The 22,275-nt window shown below is 38.2% G+C and overlaps 1 protein-coding gene across 1 annotated transcript in view; it reads right to left on the bottom strand.

Moving 5' to 3' along the window:
• The window catches only part of LOC148944077 (uncharacterized), a 62,610-nt gene extending 40,546 nt beyond the window's left edge, over positions 1-22,064 (bottom strand). Inside the window, exons 1-2 of the mRNA XM_089100604.1 lie at positions 22,001-22,064; positions 1,461-1,588 (exon numbers count right to left, since the gene is read on the bottom strand). Coding sequence (XP_088956730.1) covers positions 1,461-1,588; positions 22,001-22,026 — 154 coding nt within the window. The 5' untranslated portion in view covers positions 22,027-22,064. The remainder of the gene's footprint in view (positions 1-1,460; positions 1,589-22,000) is intronic.
• Between the last annotated feature and the right edge of the window lie 211 nt (positions 22,065-22,275).

The raw sequence follows: 22,275 nt of genomic DNA, 5'->3' as shown, positions 1-22,275 counted from the left end.
GTATAGTTGTGGATGAAAAATATAGGTACTTCAAGTTGGAAAATGGGTTTAGGAGGAACATTGAGAATGTAACTTGCTCTGAAATGGTCTTTGAATAGTATTTCTTGGTGTTGATGTATCCAAAAAGCTGTAATGTATAGTTGTGGGTGAAAAAGATGTGTACTTCAATTTGGAAAATGGATTTAGGAGTGACATTAAGAAAGTAACGTACTTGTCTTAGTCGATTACGTCACTCTATTCCCATAAATGAATTCCCGTCATGACCTTCTAATATGGTTCTACCGATTATGTAATCAATTTCTCAGAAATTCAATTGTCCTAGTTGATTACGTCATTCAATGCCCATAAATGGATTCCCGTCAGGACCTCCTGATAGGGTTCTACCGATTATGTAATCAATTTCTCAGAAATCCTCCTGTCTTAGTCGATTACGTCATTCTATGCCAATAAATGTATTCCCGTCATGACCTTCTGATAGGGTTCTACCGATTATGTAATCAATTTCTCATAAATCAATATGTCCTAGTTGATTACGTCATTCTATGCACATAAATGGATTCCTGTCATGACCTTCTTATATGGTTCTACCGATTATGTAATCAATTTCTCAGAAATCCATTTGTCCTAGTTGATTACGTCATTCTATGCCAATAAATGGATTCCCGTCACGAGCTACTTATAGGGTTTTACCGATTATGTAATTAATTTCTATGTAATTCTCTCCCTTCGATTACGCAATCAATATATCTCTTCCCCACCTTCCCCTTAGAAACATCAAATTAATTCCCCTTTCATGAATCAATAATTCCCCTTAGAAACAACAATTAATTCCCCTTTCGTGAATCAATAATTCCCCTTAGAAACAACAAATTAGTTCCCCTTTTTTGAATCAATAATTTACCTTCTAAAAAATAAATTAATTCCCCTTTCGTGACATATGAATCAATCTTGACATCACCTGTCAGACAGTTTTAGACTTCGCCTGGAAACAATATGATTAATGATTGACAGTACCTGTCAGACATTATTAAACTTTACCCGGAAACAATTTGATTAATTACTGACTTTAGGTCATTGACCCCATTAACCACGTGCTCTCCCTAGGGACTCTATGCCCATATTTGGACTCCCGGTGGGACCTCCTGAGGCCTTTCTACTAATTACCCCTTTCTTTAAATTCTTCTGTTGGCTTCAGAAAAAAAGGGCTTAGCGGTGTCAGATGGGGAGGAGCACTGGGTTGTACGTTCTAGATTTTCTTGCTCCCCAAGATTTTGAAAAATCCCCTTTTTTGAAGAATTTTCATAGAAAACTGCCTTTTTTTGGTAATTTCATTGAAAACGCTAAAAAAAACAACAAATATGACCTCCTCCCTTATATTTCGAAACACAACCCCCCTAAAACTTTCGTGAATTGAAGCATCTGGAAAGGTGATTAAGCACAAACGATAGATATCAACTTACAGTCTCTTGGATGATGTCGCTGATCAGGAGATGGGATATTGTTTTTCACAACAATAGCTAAAGCAACCAGACCAAATAATGTGAGGAAACTTGTAACTGTGCTTACTCGGCAAACCGCGGGTCTTGTACTGCAAAAAAATGGCTGGTTAATATATCAGCTGTCATAGGCAGCGGAATAGTGCTGCCTAAGTAAAGAGCGATGTGGGCACAATGTCTTTTTTTTTGTCTAGACCAGGGTACTTCGTATCAAAAGAGTTGTCGTAGCAACTTCGAAAAGGACTCATTCAATTGGAAATTGAAAGGGCTAGTGCCCTTTTTAATAGTCGAAAGTGATTGGAGGGCAACTAACCCCCCTCCCACGCCCACCATTCCCCCAAACACATTCAATCAACATTTTTAGACAGCCATTTTGTTCAACGTAGTTGAATAATCCAGAAATTATGTATCTGAGGATGACAACCCCCCTACAGCCCCCAGGGCAAGGGTTGTAAGTTATGCCCTGGGGGTAAATAAGGTACGTATAGAAAGGGTGATCGTATACACTTCGGAGGGGGTTCATTGGATTGTTAGTCAGAAGCTCTAGTGGCCTTCTTAAGATTCAGAGTGATTGTAGGGTGAATACCCCCCCACTACCTCGTATTTTTCCGAAATGCATCTGACAGAAATTTTGATGGTCATTTGTTGTCGACGAAATTTTGAAAACAGCTCATTCGATTAGGAATTGAAAGAGCCAGTGCCCCTTTTAATAGTTGAAAGTGATTGGAGGGCAACCAACCCCTCCCCATGCCTATAATTTCCCCGAACACATCCAATAAAAATTATGAGATAGGCATTTTGTTCAACGTAATAGAAAGGTCAGCAAATTATGTCTTTGAGGATAACAACCTTCCGCAGCCCTCAGGGCAATCAATTCAATTTCAATTTATTCGAATAAAACTAAACATAATATCAATAATAACAACGATCCTAGAAGAGAACCTGTTAAGGACCATAACACTAAAAAAAAAAAAAAAAAAAAAAAAAAAAATAATAAAGTGACACTGTAATCGGACAAAAAAAGGATAGAAGAATAAAAAATGGGTAATTAAAGAACATTGGTCGAAAGATTAAATTATATTGTCAAGTATTTTTTACATTATTGTACAGCGTGCGGAAACTTATGTCTAGCTCCACACTGAGGGTATTTTGTTCCAATGAATAATGGATTTGTAAATGGGAGATTGCTGAGCAGCACTAGAAACACATTTAGGGATTATAAAGGTTCTATTAGTCCGGGCGCCAGGTGTTGAAAATGTGAAACATACCCCGACGGAACGGGGCAGGTACAAGAATTAGCCTACCCCCCTCCCCCTAAACCCACCATGCTGATTCGAAAAATACCAACAGCAATTGCTTGCGAGAGGAGGAACACTACGAAACTTGACATTTTATCACATTTTGGTATTTCATGCAACAAAATGCATCTTCCAAAAAGTTTGAGGTGCAGTTTCCACTCAAATACGAGACAGACATGCCTAGAGGCCATAGAATGTCTTCATAACTAACTTACACGATTAGTTAGAAAAATGGCAGCAATGACGCAGGTTAAGAAACCAAACAAAACACTGAAACAAAAAATATAAATGTTTTTACTTTTACAACTTTAACAAATCAAATAATATTAACATTTTGATAACTAAATATGTATATTAAACTGACAATGAAAATTCATTTGTATTTTTTTTCAGTAAAGTGCAAATTTTGTTCTGGCCTTGGGAAGGCACAGGGGTTTTGAGCCCAACTTATTTCTGCTCGTTTTGAGTTTGACACGGTTATTTGTTGTAATTTCGGTTCGTTTTGGGTTTCATTTATTTATCGATGCTGATTTGTGGAAGTTTCACGCGTGGTAGATTACTTGATTTTAGTTTTTGCTCATTTTTTTTAATGGAATTGTTTATTTTTTTTTGAAGAACTTATTTTGTGGAATTTTTTTTTTAAATTAATTTCTGTTTGTTTTATATTGACAAAGTCTTTTCAGGGAAAAAAAATAATACTTTAAATCTTTTCTTTTTTTTAAGACTTTATAGCTTGACCTGCTATTTGTACGCTGGAGAAAAATTTTCACCAATTTCTAGTAACATACACTCTTTTATAAATCTGGACACAAATAGTAGTCTTCAATTTAGTTTCATACCTCCTCTAGTTGACCTGAAATGGAACACTTGATACCATTCGCAAAAAAAATCTGTTTACTTTCTTTGATAGCTTGGATACACTTACACTATTTTGATTTGGTTAAATTTTAAGAGCAGAAGTAGCTTCGAAAGTTTGAACATAATACCCTCAATCGTTCTTGGGGTACTGCTGAGATGCCTTATTGGGAATTAGCATTAACACAGTGCATTTTGATTTAATCTTAAGGCAACAGTTAGTTTTTAAACATAATGGGCAAATGGGAGGGCGGGCGTGGGAGGGGGATTAGTTGCCCTCCAAACACTTTCGACTATTAAAAAGAGCATCAGCCCTTTCTATTTTCAATCGAATGAGCCCTTTTCGAAGTCCCCACGACAACTCCCTCGATACGAAGTGCCCTGGTCTAAACAACAACAACAACAACAAAAATAATACATTATTCCCACATCGATCTTTACAATAAAAATGTCAAGCCTTTCAATCACTTTTGACTATTAAAAAGGGCACTAGGCTTTTCGATTTCCAATCGAATGAGCCCTTTTTTAAAACGACAACGCTTTCTATACACACCTAATATATAACACCTTATATGCCCCCTGGGCATAAACTACAACCCTTACCCTAAGGGCTGTTAGGGTGGTTGTCGTCCTCTAAGACCTATTTTCCAGAGCTTTCAACTACGTTAAACAAAATGGCTATCTCAAAATTTTGATTGGATGTCTTTGGTGAGATAGTGGACGTGAAAGGGACGGTAGTAGTTCTCCAATCACTTTCAACTATTAAAAATGGCACTAGCCCTTTCAATTTCCAATCAAATGAACCCTTTTGAAGTTTCTACGACAACACTTTCAATAAAAATCTTATATACCCCCAGGGCATATCTTACAACCCTTGTCCTGAGGGCTGCGGGGGTGTCATTCTCAAAGATATAATTTCCAGAACTTTATACTACGTTGAACAAAATGGCTATCTAAAAATTTTGATCGGGTGTGTTTGGAGGAATGGTGGGCATGACAGGGGGGTTAGTTACCATCCAATCACTTTCGACTATTATAAAGGGCACTAGCCCTCTCAATTTTCAATTGAATGATCCCCTTTTGAAGTTTTTACGACAACCATCGATAAAAACCTTATATGCCACCCAGGGCATAACTTACAACCTTTACCCTTGGGGCTCTGGGGGGTTTGTCATCCTTAAATACATAATTTCCAGAACTTTCAACTACGTTGAACAAAATGGCTATCTCTAAACTTTGATTGAATGTGTTTGCGGAAATGGTGGGCGTGAGAAGGGGGTTAATTACTCTCCACTGACTTTCGACTATTAAAAGGGGCAATTTCAATTTCCAATCAAATGAGCCCTTTTTGAAATTTCTACAACAACTTTCTATATAAACTTTATATGCCCCCAGGGCTTAACTTACAACCCTTGCACTGAGGGCTCTGAGGGGTTATCATCCCAAAAGACATAATTTCAAGAACTTTAAACGCGTTAGTCGCTCCCCAATCACTTTCAACTATTAAAAAGGGCAACAGCCATTTCGATTTCCAATCGAATGAGCCCTTTTTGAAGTTTCTACGACAACGCTTTCAATAAAAACCTTATATACCCCCAGGGCATAACTTACAACCCTTGCCCTGAGGGCTTTGAGGGGGGAGCACCCTTAAAGACCTAATTTCCAAAACTTTCAACTACGTTGAACAAAATGGCTATCTAAAAATTTTGATTGGATTTGTTTGGGGAAAAAGTGGGTGTGAGAGGTGGGTCAATTACTCTCCGCTCACTTTCGACTATTAAAAAGGGAAATTTCAATTTCCAAACAAATGAGTCCTTTTTGAAATTTTTACAACAACTTTCTATAAAAAACCTTATATGCCCCCAGGGCATAACTTACAACCCTTGCACTGAGGGTTCTGAGAGGGTTATCATCCTAAAACACCTAATTTCCAGAAATTTCGACTACGTTGAACAAAATGGATATCTCAAAATTTTGATTGGATGTGTTTGGGGAAATGGTGGGCGTGAGAGGGGGGTTAGTTGCCCTTTAATCACTTTCGACTATTAATGGGGCACTAGCCCTTTCAATTTTCGATTGAATGAGCACTTTTTGATGTTTTTACAACATCGCTTTCTATTAAAACCTTACATGCTCCCAGGGCATAGTTTACAACCCTTGCCCTGAGGGTTGTGGGGGGGGGATGGGTTGCCATCTTTAAATACCTAATTTCCAAAACTTTCAACTACGTTGAACAAAATGGCTATCTAAAAATTTTGATTGTATGTGTTTGAGGAAAAGGTGGGCGTGGGAGGGGGGTTAGTTGCCCTCCAATCACTATTGACTATTAAAAAGGGCACTAGCCCTTTGAATTTCCATTCGAATGAGCGCTTTTTCAAGTTTATACGACAAAGATTTCAATAAAAACCTTATATGCCCCAGGGCATAACTTATAACCCTTGCCCTGAAGACTGTAGGGGGAGTGTTCTTCTCAAAGGTATAATATCCTGAACTTTAAACTGCGTGGAACAAAATGGCTATCTCAAAACATTGATAGGATATGTTTGGGGAAATGGTCGGTGTGGAAGGGGTGTTAGTTGCCTTCCAATCCCTTTCGACTACTAAAAAGGGCACTAGCCATTTCAATTTCCAATCAAATGAGCCCTTTTTGAATTGTCCATAACGTCGTTTTCTATAGAAACCTTATATGCCCCAGGGCATAACTTACAACCCTTGCCCTGAGGGCTGTGGGGGAGTGTCTTCTTCATAAACAAAATTTCTATGTGGAAATTAACAACGCTAAGCAAAGCGCCTATCCAAAAATTTGGATTGGATTTGCTTGAGGAAAAGGTTGGCATTAGACGGAACTTAGTTGCCCTCAAATCGCTTTCGAATATTAAAAAGGGCACTAGACCTTTGAATTTCCAATCGAATGAACCCTTTTTCAAATTTCTATGACAAAGATATCAATAAAAATTACATGCCCCCAGGGCATAAATTATAACTCATGCCCTGAAGACTGTGGGGGGATTGTCCTGATCAAAGGTATAATTTCCTGAGCTTTAAACTCCGTGGAACAAAATAGATATCTCAAAATTTTAATTGGATGTGTTTGGGGAAATGGTGGGCGTGGAAAGGGTGTTAGTTGCCCTCCAATTACTTTCGACTATTAAAAAGGGCACTAGCCCTTTGAATTTCAAATCGAATGAGCCTTTTTTGAAGTTTCTATGACAACGCCTTCTATAAAAACCGTATATACCCCCAGGGCATAACTTACAACCCGTGCCCTGAGGGCTGTGGGGGGAGTGTCCTCCTCAAAAACATAATTTATATTTGGAAATCAGCTACACTCAACAAAATGGCTATCTCAAAATTTTGATTGGATATGTTTCGGGAACTGGTGGACGTGGAAGGGGTGTTGATTGCCTTCCAATCACGTTCGACTATTAAAAAGGCACCCTTGCCCCGAGGGTTGTGGGGGAGTGTCCTCCTCAAAAACATATTTTCTATCTGGAAATCATCTACGCTGAACAAAATGGCTATTTTGTTCAGGCTATTTTGCTATTTTGATTGGATGTGTTTGATTTGCTATTTTGATTGGATGTATTTTGATTGGAGTTGCCCTCAAATCATTTTCGACTATTAAAAAGGGCACTATCCACTCCAATTTCCAATCGAATGAGCCCTTTTCGAAGTTTCTACGACAACTCCTTCGATACGAAGTACCCGGGTAGGAAAAACAAATAATATATTGTGCCAACATCGTTCTTTACTTAGGCAGCGCTAATGTGCTGCCTGTGAAACAACAGCTGTCAAAACAACGCAAAGGATACCGGAAAATGACGTCTGAAACCAGTTTTTGCGTTTTTTACTCGCTAGATAGCCTTTTTCGAGAAATCTTAAGTTCAAATCCAATTATAATAGATTCTCCCCCTCCCCCTTGTTTTAAAGTGCCGTTTTATTTTCGGTATCAGCGTCTTTTAGGCTAATTTTTGGTATATGTTTGAGAATAACCCCATTCCATCGTACCCCCTTCTTGAAATAAGCGAAATAGCCAAGCGTGGCGCCCCGACTATATGGGATGAACGGAGACAGTGGGCTTCCGAATTGTTAATATTATAATAGGTTAGTAGTTGAGGAGGAAGATTGTTGTGTAAAGCTGAGTAAGCAAGTGATAAGTTTAGTTTTCTTAAGATTTGATCTAGTGGAGCTATACAAAAATCTGAGTACAAATCACGGGTTGTATACAGACGAGGAAGCCGAAAAACGGCTTTAATGGCACGGTTTCATTTCCCCAAACTGATCGGCAACAAGAAAAATAAGAAAAAATTAAGGAATAATAGAGGGTAAATAGGATGTCAGGAGGAAGAAAACAATTCACACAGTTAATCATACCTACTTGTCTCAAAGTTATTACTGTGATGTAAGAAATATGATTAGAGAATGACAAGCATGAGTTAACAAATACACCAAGAAACTTGGCAACCTCCAATTGCGGTAAGATGTCGGAAGAGTACTGGAGACCGAGAGCAGGTTGGATTACTTGTTTGTTGTAGGGGGTTTTAAATAATCCTACTTGACTTTTTTTTTTGCTATACATGGTCATGTTATTCGTAAGGCACCACGCCTGGACTCTGTTCGGAAGGACTTGGGCAGAGGTTATTGCCGATTGTAAATTTGCGCCAGTGATGAAGAAGTTGCTGTAATCAGCAAATAGTGTAGGATACACTAAAGGGCCCAGATCCAAAACAAGATCATTGAACTGAGCCTATCGGACACCTAGAAGGGAGCCTTGCGGGACACCTCTCTGAACACGTAAGCGCTGAGAAGATACTCCACCTAGGCTCCCACTCTGTAGGTGAGGGTTGTAAGTTATGCTCTGGGGGCAGATAAGGTATATACAGAAAGGGCAATCGTACAACCTTTGGAGGGAGCACATTAGGTTGGTAATCAGAAGTTATAGTGCTCATTTTAAGATTTAGAGTGACCGGAGGGTGGATACCTCCCCCACACCTCGTGTTTTCTGAAATTCATCTGATTTTAGTTTTAAGATGGCCATTTACTGTTGTAGAAACTTCAAAACAGCTCATTCGATTGGAAATTGAAAGGGCGAGTGTCTTTTTTAATATTTAAAAGTGATTGGAGGGCGACTACACCCCCTCCCCCACGTCAACCATTTCTCCGAGCACAGCCAATAAAAATTTGAGATAGTCATTTTGTTCAACATAATTGAAAGGTCCAGTAATTATGTCTATGTGGATGGCAACCCCCGACAGCCTTCAGGGCAAGACTTGTAAGTTATGCCTTGGGGGCATATAAGGTATATATAGAAAGTGTGATCGTATAAACTTCTGAGGAGGATCATTGACTTCGTAATGAGAAATTTTAGTGCCCTTTTTAAGATTCAGAATGATCGGAGGGTGGATACTCCCCTCCCATACCTCGTATTTTCCCGAAATGCATCTGATAGAAATTTTGAGATGACTATTTGATGTCGTAGAAACTTCGAAAACAGCTCATTCGATTGGAAACTGAAAGGGCCAGTGCTCTTTTTAATAGTTGAATCTGATTGGAGGGCAACTAACCCCCTCCCTCGCCCACCATTTCCCCAAACATATCCGATCACAATTTTGAGATAGCCATTTTGTTCAACATAATTGAAAGGACCAGAAATTGTGTCTTTGAAGATGAAAACCCCGCCCATACAGCGCTCAGGGCAAGGTAAGTTATACCCTGGGGGTATATAAGGTATATATAGAAAGGGTGACTGTATAAATTTTGGAGGGCGCTCATTGGATTGGTAATCAGAAATTATAGTGCCCTTTCTAAAATTCAGAGTGATTGGGAGCGGATAAAACAACCCCCACCCACCCCCAAAGATTGTATTTTTCCGTAATGCATCTGATAGAAACTTTGAAATGGTCATTTATTGTCGTAGAAACTTCAAAAAAGGCTCATTCAATTGGAAATTGAAAGTGTTAGGCCCTTTTTATTAGTCAAAAATGAATGGAGAGCAGCAAGAGACCCCCCCCCACACCCTTCAATTCCCAAAACACATCTAATCAAAATTTTGAGATAACCATTTTGTTCAGTGTAGTTTAAAGGTCTGGAAATTATGTCTTTGACCACCCCCATACCTTCTCAAGATCAGAACATAATTTGCACTTTACTGAAAAAAAAAAAATGGCTGTGGATTGCGAGTTTAGTATACATATACTTATATATATATTCCTTAAAGTTTAATAATTTTGAATTTATTAGAGTTTAAAAAGTTAAAACACTTTAAACGAATTTTGTTTATTTATATCATTAATTTAAAAAACTTTTTCCGCAAAATAAGTTTTTCAAAGAAAAGTAACGAACTTAATTAAACAAAAAATGAGCAAAAATAAAATCAAATAATCTACCAAGCGTGAAACTACTACAAATCCGCATCAATAAATAAATGAAACCCAAAAAGAACAGAAATTACAATAAATAACCGAGTCAAACTCAAAACGAGCAGAAATTAACATAAGTTGGGCGCAAAACCCCTATGCCTTCCCAAGGCCAGAAACAAATTTGCACTTTACTGAAAATATACAAATGAATGTGCATTGTCAGTTTAATATACATATACTGATATTTAGTAATCAAATTGTTAAAATTATTTAATTTATTAAAGTTATAAAAGTAAAAAAATTTATATTTTTTTCAGTAAAGTGCAAATTTTGTTCTGGCCTTGGGAAGGCATAGGGATTTTGTGCCCAACTTATGTTAATTTCTGCTCGTTTTGAGTTTGACTCGGTTATTTAATGTTCAATTTGGATTTCATTTATTTATCGATGCTAATTTGGGGCAGTTTCACATTTTGTATATTGTTTGATTTAATGTTTGTTAATATTTTGTTTAATGGAGTTGTTCACTTTTCTTTGAAAAACTCATTTTGTGGAAAAAGATTTTTAAATAAATTTCTGTTCGTTTTATATTCACATAGTCTTTTCAGGGAAAAAGAAAATAATACTTTAAATCTATTCGTTTTTTAAGACTTTATAGTTTGGCCTGCTATTTGTATGCTGGAGAAAAATTTCCAGCAATTTTTAACAACATACACCTGTTTAAATATTTGGACACAAATAGTACTGTTTAATTTAGTTTCATACCTCCTCTAGTTGACCTGAAATGAAAAACTTGATACCATTCGCAAAAAAATCTGTTTACTTTCTTTGATAGCTTGGATACACTTACGCTATTTTGATTTGGTTAAATTTTAAGAGCAGAAACGGGAGGGTTGGCGTGGTAGGATGGGCGTGGGAGGGGGGGAGAGGAAGAGGGATTAGTTGCCCTCAAATCACTTTCGACTATTAAAAAGGGCATCAGCCCTTTCTATTTTCAACCGAATGAGCGCTTTTTGAACTTCCCACGACAACTCCTTCAATACGAAATGCCCTTGTCTAAACAACAATAACAGCAAAAAATAATACATTATACCCACATCGATCTTTACTATAAAAATGTCAAGCCTTCCAATCACTTTCGACTATTAAAATGGGCACTAGGACTTTCGATTTCCAATCGAATGAACCCTTTTTGAAACGACAATGCTTTCTATAAACACCTTATATGCCCCCAGGGCATAAACTACAACCCTTACCCTAAGGTCTGTTAGGGTAATTGTCATCCTCTAAGACCGAAATTACAAAACTTTCAAGTACATTAAACAACATCACAATCTCAAAATTTTGATTGGATGTGTTTATGGACAAGGTGGGTGTGAGAGGTGCGTTAGTCACCTTCCAATCACTTTCGAATATTAAAAAGGTCACAGGGCACTCCAATTTCCAATTGAATGAGCGCTTTTCGAAGTTTTTACGACGACTTCTTCGATACGAAGTGCCCTGCTCTAAAGAAAAAAATTAATAAATAATACATTGTGCCAACATCGCTCTTTTATGCCCCCAGGGCATAACTTAAAACCGTTTCCCTGAGGGCTGTGGGGGATTGTCCTCCTCTTTACTTAGTCCCCGTTTCTTGTCTCGTTCTCGAGTGTCCCCGTTCTCTACTTAGGCAGCGCGATCGTGCTGCCTATGATTTATACAACACCTTTCTATATAAACATTTTATGCCCCCAGGGCATAACTTACAACCCTTGCACTGAGGGCTTTGAGGGGGTAATCATCCTAGAATATCTTATTTCCAGAACGTTCAACTACGTTGAGCAAAATAGATATCTCAAAATTTTGATTCGATGTGTCTTGGAAAATGGTGGGCGTGAGAGGGGCGTTAGTCGCTATCCAATAACTTTCAACTATTAAAAAAGGCACTAGCCCTTTCAATTTCCAATTGAATGAGCCCTTTTGAAGTCTCTGCGACAACGCTTTAACTAAACACTTTGTATGCCCCCAGGGCATAACTTACAACCCTGGCCCTGAGCGCTCTTGGGGGAGGAGTTATCATCTTTAAAGACCTAATTTCCAAAACTTTACACGACGTTGAATAAAATGGATATCTCAAAATTTTTAGTGGATGGGTTTGGGAAAATGGTGGTCGTGAGAGGGGGGTTAGTTGCAGTCAAATCACTTTTGACTATTAAAAAGGGTACTATCCCTTTGAATTTCAAATGAAATGAGCCCTTTTCAAGTTTCTACGACAAAGATTTCAATAAAAACCTTATACCCCCAGGGCATAACTTATAATGCTTGCCCTGAGGGCTGTGGGGAAGTGTCCTCCTCGAAAATATATTTTCTATCTGGAAATCAACTGCGCTGAACAAAATGGCAATCTCAAATTTTTATTGGATGTGTTTGGGGGAATGATGGGCGTGGGGGGGTTGTTGCCCTCCAATCACTTTCGACTATTAAAAAGGGCGCTAGCCCTTTGAATTTCCAATCGAATGAGCTGTTCTGAAGTTTCTACGACAACGCCTTCTTTAAAAACCTTATATGCCCCCAGGCCATAACTTTAAATCCTTGCCCCGAGGGTTCTGGGGGAATGTCCTCCTCAAAAACGTGTTTTCTATCTGGTAGTCAATTACGCTGAACAAAATGGCTATCTCAAAATTTTGATTGGATGTGTTTGGGGGAATGATGGGCGTAGAGGGGGGGGGGGGCTAGTTGCCCTCCAATTACTTTCGACTATTAAAAAGGGTACTAGTCCTTCGAATTTCCAATCGAATGAGCCTGTTTTGAAGTTTCCACGACAAGGCCTTCTATAAAAACCTTATATGGCCCCAGGGCATAACTTAAAACCCTGGCCTTGAGGGTTGTAAGGGGGTGTCCTTCTCAAAAACATATTTTCTATCTGGAAATCAACTACGCTGAACAAAATTGCTATCTCAAAATTTTGATTGGATGTTTTTGGGGGAGGGATGGGCGTGAGTGGGGGGGGGGCTATTTGCCCTCCAATTACTTTCGACTATTAAAATGGGTCCTAGAAATATCGATTTCCAATCAAATGAGCCCCTTTTGAAGTCTCTACGATGACCCCTTCCATATGAAGTGCCCTGATCTGAAGTAAAAAATATTATATGGTACATTGTGCCAACATTGTTCTTATATAGGGCCCTAGAACAAAATTTTGATTGGATGACTTCTGGGGAATGATGGGCGTGGGGGGGGCTAGTTGCCCTCCAATCACTTTTGACTATTGAAAAGGGCACTATAACTCTCAATTTCCAATCGAATGAGCCCCTTTTCAAGTTTCTACAACGACCAATAAAGTGCCCAGCTCTAAAGGAAAAAATAATAAATAGTACATTGTGCCAACATCGTTCTTATATGCCCTCAGGGCATAACTTAAAACCCTTGCCCCGGGGGTTGTGGGGGAGTGTCCTCCTCAAAAAGACATTTTCTATCTGGGAATCAACTACGTTGAACAAAATGGCTATCTCAAAATTTTGATTGGATGTGTTTGAGGGAAGGATGCGCGTGGGGGGGGGGGGGGCTATTTGCCCTCCAATCACTTTTGACTATTAAAAAGGGACCTAGAACTCTCGATTTCCAATAGAATGAGCCCCTTTTGAAGTCTCTACGACGACCCCTTCCATAAGAAGTGTCCTACTCTGAAGTAAAAAAATAATATATGGGACGTTGTCCCAACATTGTTCTTATATGCCCTCAGGGCATAACTTAAAACCCTTGCTCCGAAAAAAGATATTTTCTGTCTGGAAATCAAATACGCTGAACAAAATGGCTATTACAGAATTATGTTTGGTTGTGTTTGGGGGATGGAGGGGGGGGGGGGAGGGGGGGCTAGTTGCCCTCCAATCACTTTCGACTATAAAAACGGTCACTAGCCACTCCAATTTCCAATCGACCTTTTCGAAGTTTCTACGACAACTCCTTCGATACGAAGCGCCCGGGTATGGAGAAAAAAAAACATTTGTTTTTTTTGATTGGATGTGTTGGGGGAAATGAAAGGCTTGGAGGGGAGGCTAATTGCCCTCCAATCACTTTCGACTATTAAAAAGGGCACTAGCCATTTTGAATTTCAAATCGAATGAGCCTTTTTTGAAGTTTCTACGACAATGCCTTCTATAAAAACCTTATATGCCCCCAGGGCATAACTTAAAACCGTTGCCATGAGGGTTGTGGGGGAGTTTCCTCCTCAAAAACATATTTGTATCTGGAAATCAACTACGATGAACAAAATGGCTATCTCAAATTTTGATTGGATGTGTTTGGGGGAATAATGGGCGTGGGGGGCTATTTGCCCTCCAATCACTTTCGACTATTAAAATGGGCACTAGCCCCTTGATTTCCAATCGGATGAGCCTTTTTTAAAGTTTCTATGACAACACCTTATATTAAAACCTTATATGCCCCCAGGGCATAACTTAAAACCCTTGCCCTGAGGGTTTTGGGGGAGTGTCCTCCTCAAAAACATATTTTCTATCTGGAAATCAATTACGTTGAACAAAATCGCTATCTCGAAATTTGATTGGATGTATTTGGGGGAATGTTGGGCGTGGATAGGGGGGGGGGCTAGTTGCCCTCCAATCCCTTTCGACTATTAAAAAAGGCACTAGCCACCCCCATTTTCCAATCGAATGAGCCCTTTTCGAACTTTCTACGACAACTTCTTCGATACGAAGTGCCTATCGAAGAAAAAAAAACACATTGTGGCCACATTGTTATTTACTTAGGCAACGCTAGTGCGCTGCCTATGATACAATAAGTAACTGAGTCAAAATCAAAACGAGCAAAAATTAACATGAGTAGGGCTGACAAGCCCCCTGCCTTCTCAAGACCAGAGCATAATTTGCACTTTACTAAAAATAAAATACATTTAAAATGTTTGCACTTTGTTTTTACTTATTTAAAATGTTTTTACTAGATATTTGAAGGGGGAAGTCCTCCCCCTTGCACTCCAATTACAGCGCGAGTGTCTGGTGCCCTTTTTAAGAGTAACAAGAGATTGGAGGGCAGGCAGCCCTTCTCTCAAACAAATTCATTTTTCAAACGCATCCAGTCAAAATTTTTAGACAGTCATTTTTTTTTCAGCACAGTAGAACAACCCAGCAACTATGTTTTTAGGGTTACTAGGCTTGTCAACCCCTTATAAACATGCAATTGGCCTATTATGCTTTAAACTAATTTTTGCTTTAAAATAAATCAAAAAGCACTGTTTTAAATAGTTGGCAATAAGACCTCTCAGAAATATATCGAGAACGACGGGGGGTATTAAGTTGAAACTTTTGGAGATACTACTGTTACTACTTCTGATCTTACAACTTAAATTAAATAAAAAAAAAAAGTTTTTTTTAACTGAAAGTAAGGAGCGACATTAAAACTTAAAACGAACAGAAATTATTCCGCATATGAAAGGGGCTGTCCCCTCTTCAACGCCTCGCTCTTTACGCTAAAGTGTTTTTATCGTTTAAAAAAAAATTGTGAGAAAGAGTCTAAATTTCGGTTTTTAGAGTTTTGGTTACTATTGAGCCGGGTCACTCCTTACTTGCAGTTCATTACCACGAACTGTTTGATCACAGGCAGCGCGCTAGCGCTGCCTAAGTAAAGAACGATGTGGGCACAATATGTGTTTTTTTTTCTTCAGCCGGGCACTTCGTATCGAAGGAGTTGTCGTAGAAACTTCGAAAAGGGCTCATTCGATTGGAAATTAGAGTGGCTAGTGCCCTTTTTAATAGTCAAAAGTGATTGGAGGGCAACTAGACCAACCCCCCCATCATTCCTCCAAACACGAGTTATGCCCTGAGGGCATATAAGAACAATGTTGGTACAATGTACTATGTATAATAGTCGAAAGTGATTGGAGGGCAAATAGTGCCCTCCCCCCCCCCTCACGCCCATCATTCCCCCAAACACATCAATCAAAATTTTGAAATAGCCATTTTGTTCAGCGTAGTTGATTTCCAGATAGAAAATATGTTTTTGAGGAGGACACTCCCCCACAACCCTCAGGTCAAGGGTTTTAAGTTATGCCCTGGGGCCATATAAGGTTTTTATAGAAGACGTTGTCATAGAAACTACAAAACAAGCTCATTCGATTGGATATTTGACGGGGCTAGTACCCTTTTTAATAGTCGAAAATGATTTGAGGGCAACTAGCCCCCCCCCCACGCCCACCATTCCCCCAAACACCTCCAATCTAAATTTTGAGAGAGCCATTTTGTTCAGCGTAGTTGATTTCCAGATATAGAATATGTTTTTGAGGAGGACACTCCACCACAACCCTCAGGGCAAGGGATTTAAGTATGCCCTGGGGGCATATAAAGTTTTTATAGCAGACGTTGTCGTAGAAACTTCAAAAAAGGGTCATTCGATTGGAAATTCAAAGGGCTAGTCCGCTTTTTAATAGTCGAAAGTGATTGGAGGGCAACTACCCCCCCCCCCACCCCTATCATTTCCCCAAACACATCCAATCAAAATTTTGAGATAGCCATTTTGTTCAGCGTAGTTGATTTCCAGATAAAAAATATGTTTTTGAAGAGGACACTCCCCCACAACCCTCAGGGCAAGGGTTTTAAGTTATACCCTGGGGGCATATAAGGTTTTTATAGAAGGCATTGTCATAGAAACTTCAAAACAGCCTTATTCAATTGGAAATTCGAAGGGCTAGTACCCTTTTTTATAGTCGAAAGTGATTGGATTATAAGAACGATGTTGGCACAATGTACTATTTATTATTTTTTTCTTTTAGAGCTGGGCACTTCATATGGAAGGGGTCGTCGTAGAAACTTCAAACAGGGCTCATTCGATTGGAAATTGAGAGTTATAGTGTCCTTTTTAACAGTCGAAAGTGACTGGAGGGCAACTAGCCCACCCCACGCCCATCATTCCCCCAAACACATCCAATCAAAATTTTGAGATACCCATTTTTTTCAGTGCAGTTGATTTAAATATGTTTTTGATAGAAAATATGTTTTTGAGGAGGACACTCCCCCACAACCCTCAGGGCAAGGGTTTCAAGTTATGCCCTGAGGGTATATTAGGTTTTTATAGAAGGCATTGTCGCAGAAACTTCAAAACAGCCTCATTCAATTGGAAATTCGATGGGCTAGTACCCTTTTTAATAGTCGAAAGTGATTGGAGGGCAACTAGCCCCCCCCACCCATCGGTTCCCCAAACACACCCAATCAAAATTTTGAGATAGCCATTTTGTTCAGCGTTGTGGATTTCCAGATAGAAAATATGTTTTTGAGGAGGACAATCCCCCACAGCCCTCAGGGCAAAGGTTTTAAGTTATGCCCTGGGGTATATAAGGTTTTTAAAGAAGGTGTTGTCGTAGAAACTTCAAAAAAAGCTCATTGGATTGGAAATCCAAAGGGCTAGTGACCTTTTTAATAGTCGAAAGTGATTGGAGGGCAACTAGTCCCCCGACGCCCATCATTCCCCCAAACAGATCCAATAAAAATTTCTAGATAGCCATTTTGTTCAGCGTAGTTGATTTCCAGATAGAAAATATATTTTTGAGGAGGACACTTACCCACAGCCCTCAGGGCAAGGATTATAAGTTTGGCCCTGGGGGCATATAAGGTTTTTATTGAAATATTTGTCGTAGAAACTTGAAAAAGGGCTCATTCAGTTTGAAATTCAAAGGGATAGTACCCTTTTTAATAGTCGAAAGTGATTTGAGGGTGACCAACCCCCCTCTCACGCCCATCTTTCCCCAAACACATCTAATCAACATTTTTAGATAACGATTTTATTCAACGTAGTTGAAAGTTTTGGAAATTAGGTATTTAAGGATGACAACCCCTCCACCGCAATTCTCAGGGCAAGGATTGTAAGTTATGCCCTGGGGCATATAAAGTTTTTATTGAAAGCGTTGTCGTGGAAACTTCAAAAGGGCTCATTCAATTGGAAATTGAAAGGGCTAGTGCCTTTTTTTTCAAATGAATGTGCGTTGTCAGTTTAATATAAATATACTGATATTTAGTAACCAAAATGTTAATATTATTTGATTTATTAAAGTTATAAAAGTAAAAACACTTATATTTTTTCAGTAAAGTGCAAATTTTGTTCTGGCCTTGGGAAGGCATAGGGGTTTTGCGCACAACTTATGTTAATTTCTGCTCGTTTTGAGTTTGACTCGGTTAATTTTTGTAATATCTGTCAGTTTTGGGTTTCATTTATTTATCGATGCTGATTTGTGGTAGTTTCACGCTTGGTAGATTATTTGATTTTATTTTTGCTCATTTTTTGTTTAATGTAGTTCTTTACTTTACTTTGAAAAACTTATTTTGTGGAAAAAGTTATTTAAATCAATAAATAAAAGAGTGCAAGGGTATCCAGGCTGTCAAAGAGCATAGATAGAATCTTTTGGGAATAATATTAACTTTTATTTTTCAGGTCAACTTCAGAAGCTATAAAACTAAATTAAAAATACTGTTTGTGTCAGGGTTAAAAATTGTTGAAAAAGTTTCTCCAACATACAAATAGTAACCCATACTATGGATTCTTATAGGAAAAAACTGAAAAGATATAAAATATTGTTTTTTCCATTAAAAAGAGTTTGTCAATAAAAAACGAAAAGAAATTAATTTTATAAACTTTTTCCACAAGACAATTTTATCAAACAAAAGTAAAGAGCTCCATTAAGCCAAGAATAAGCAGAAATAAAATCAAATAATCTTCCAAGCGTACAACAACCACAAATCACTACCAATAAATAAATGAAACTCAAAACGAACAGAAATTACAATAAATAGCCGAGTCAAACTCAAAACAAGCAAAAGTTATCATGAGTAGGGCTGATAACCCCCATGCCCTCTCCAGACCAGAACACAATTTGCACTTTACTGAAAACAAAACACGTTTGAGTTATTTTCACCTTTCTTACTTTCATAAATGAAAAAAAATCAAAACCTTAATGAAGAAATGTCAGTATATGTCAATTTAATTGCCAGTCATCGGTCATTTGATTATTTTTTTTTTAGTAAAGCTGAAATTGTGTTCTGGTCTTGAGAAGACATAGGGGTTATCATCCCTACTCAAGTTAATTGTTTCTCGTTTTGAGTTTGACTTGGCTATTTATTGTAATTTCTGTTCGTTATGGGAAAAGTTTTTCAAACTAATAATATAAACATATCGAAGTCAGTATGATAATAAAACTTGGTAACCACATAAGATGATCTTAAATTTGGAAGCCTTTGACTTCTACAATATTTTCTTTCACAACCTTTGTTAACGTCGTTGAAAAGTCTAAAATCTTCAAAGATTCTTATTTTTAGTAAGTGTTGTTTAGAATTACCTCATTAACCTGTTAATTTTACCTGCTTTAACCTGCTAATCGAGCAATATTGCGGCAATCCTACAGGTGTAACTTGCACCAAAAGGATAAGATACTTCGTGCCAAAATTTACAGATTAAAATATATTGCACCAAAATTTATATGACAAAGTTGTTTTACCACTTTTTTTGTAAATCAAAATAATATAGACAATACAAGACTAGGCTATTTTATTTAAATAATTTTTTAATGTTCCATATTGCTTTAACTCTTTGTCGGTTCAAATAAATGCACGAAAAAGTCATCTATAAGGAAGAGTTCTTTTTTTGTCTTAAAAAAGAAACTTCTGGACTTTTGGTGGTAAGTTTCGAACTGATCAGGAAAAAGTAATTTTGGCTATTTTTGGCCCCTAAACATCCTCCTCTTTCCTTTAAAAACATGTGGCTCTTTTAGCCCTGAGAGTGATCACTAAGAGTTTTAAGAAAATCCGACCCCTAAGATCAAAACGTCCCCCTTTTTTCACTACAAGACTCATAAGCAATTCACACTTTGCATAATTAACGGTTTTGCCGAAGGGGTTTTACGGCTCGATTCACCCGCAGAGGCACATTTATTCGACGTTCCGACTGTTCTGAGAAAAACGACTGTCTCAAAATTTTGATCAGATATTCTCGGAGAATACAGAGGGAATAAAAGTAAAACGATACGGGAGAGGGGCTGGCTGCCCCTTCAATCATTTTGGCTCTTAAAAAAAGCACTTCAATTGTCAATTTCAAACATAGTGAGCCCCTTTTTAAGTGTTTACGGCTACCCCGCACAAACGAAATAGTTAGGGAAATATACTTTGAAGGCACCTGACTCTTTACCAACGCAACGCCAGAGCAGTGCCTCTGACGGTTATGCTTCCGAATAGAGAGCTCCTTTCAAATGAAAACAGGGGAGACAAAATCAATTTCTACCTGAGCAAAAAGTTCACCTGCTCAAGATGTGCTGTGGTTGACTTGTCTCTTCAGAAATAAGTACATATCTTTGAATAACAAATAGATTTTTTTTAGATTTTTATTTACCGGGTTTTTAGCAGAAAGGAAGGTAAATAACACCATACTTGAAGTGAAATCGTGCTAGCATTTCCAACCTGTGTGATTGGAAGCAAAAACTTAGCCCGCGGCCCGTGAAGATCTCCTCAAATTGCAACTTTTTGGCAGAAAGTTCGGTTGTCATACCTTGTTTGATGTAAAATCATGTAAGAGTTTTTAATCCGCATGATTAGAAACACAAAGTGGGGCATTGGTCCTGGAGAAAGCAACCCTTTCAAAATTCCTCTAATCATCCCAAGCTAACTATTCCTACTGAATGGTAGGGGTTTTGCACTTCTTATTTTCTTTTTTAACTAGGAGGTTGGAAATATTTCCAATCGGTTTAAATACAGAGCCAACGTGGACCTTTGGACCCTGCAATAAGCTCCCGAGTTTTTCTTAAAAAATAGGCATATGGGACAAAAAAAAATAAAAAATAGGCATTGTTCAAGCCGGAATGGTGCACAAACTTCGGTCTGTATTATAGGAGCCATAAAGTGCATCTTTGACCGATCCATCACTTACTGTCCCCTTTACCACCAGTGTTTCAGCAGGAAGTTGCGACTTGTTTGAAACAAAGAATTCATACACAGAAGCATACACAGAATTTCGGTCTGTATGCTTAGAGACAAAGTAGACAAATGGGCTCCCCGACCCTCTCACCATTAACTTTCAGCGTAAAGGAAGGCATACTGCAACATCTATTAAAAAGGTTTTCAACCTGTTTGACTGGAGGACAAAATCAAGCCCGTGGCTCCTTTTTGATCCCCTGACCATTTTCTAGTAAAACGATGGGTTGGTTTAACCTTTATTGATTGGAAGCTTTGTATGATCAGAGAATCAAAGTGGACCTAGGGTCTTCCAAACACAAATCCCTGGTCTCCCTGTCAGCAATAATATTGATTTAATGATTAGCTCTTACTTTACACCTATAAAAACTGATCCCGCAACATGCTTAATAATTTCGTATTTTCAGTTCTGTAACATATGGAAAATGAATCAACTTTATGCAGAATGGACGGAGAGAAAAACCGTACCGTTCAAAACTTTTACTGTTATCTCAAGGGGATAATTGTCTTTCGAAACAGAATCGCCCGAGAACGCGTCTAAACATGATCTTAAAAGCTCATACTATTCTTGCATGGTTTCATTTCCTAGATATATTCCCCATATCTTTCTTCTCAGGAGGCATTTTGTCATTCTGGAAGTCATCCCCATGTATCAATTTCTAACTTTTCTTCCATTAGCCTTCACTGCATATTGACCTTCAATTTCGAAACATAAAACTTTATTTACAAGGCATTATACAACTTTAAACTTCATTCCCAACTTCTAAACTTTTTTGATACTCCCTTACTGAAGGCGATAAAATAATCTGAAGACCTTAATTCCTTGCTATTTGTTTAGGACCCCAAGGTTTTAAACTTAATGTTCCCCTTTTGACCTTCTCCAACGGAAGCGGATAAGAATACCTTAGAAAAAAGTCTTTTCTACCACCCCACAGAAGCCCTGAAGCGCAATTTTAGACATATCCTTATTATTAATGTTGGGAATGACATGGTGTAATCCTGATTTTCCTTGGAACCCCCGCAGGATCCCATGGAAATAACTAAAAAATGATTCTTACTATTCCTCCGTTGTTCTTCGTCTCATATTGTTCACGATTTACCAAACAAATGTGAACTGACGAGACAATAGGATTTCTACATCGTTTTTGATTCCACTGTTTACTAGAACCTGCCAGCAATTTATTGAGGAACACATTTTTAATTGAGCCCTAATATTTCAACAATGAAATTCGCCCAATAAGTTAATTGAATATCCGCTAAAACCAATGAATGACATGTTAAAGAATCGGTTCATCCGACAGGAAGCTTGTAAGCGTTTGTTTGAGGAAGAAGT

The sequence above is a fragment of the Artemia sp. Qi Xiang Cuo genome, chromosome 14 (genome assembly GCF_049724085.1).
Source record: "Artemia sp. Qi Xiang Cuo chromosome 14, ASM4972408v1, whole genome shotgun sequence".
In the NCBI taxonomy this organism is placed as follows: Eukaryota; Metazoa; Arthropoda; class Branchiopoda; order Anostraca; family Artemiidae; genus Artemia; species Artemia sp. Qi Xiang Cuo.
This window is presented reverse-complemented; position numbering and strand designations above follow the sequence as displayed.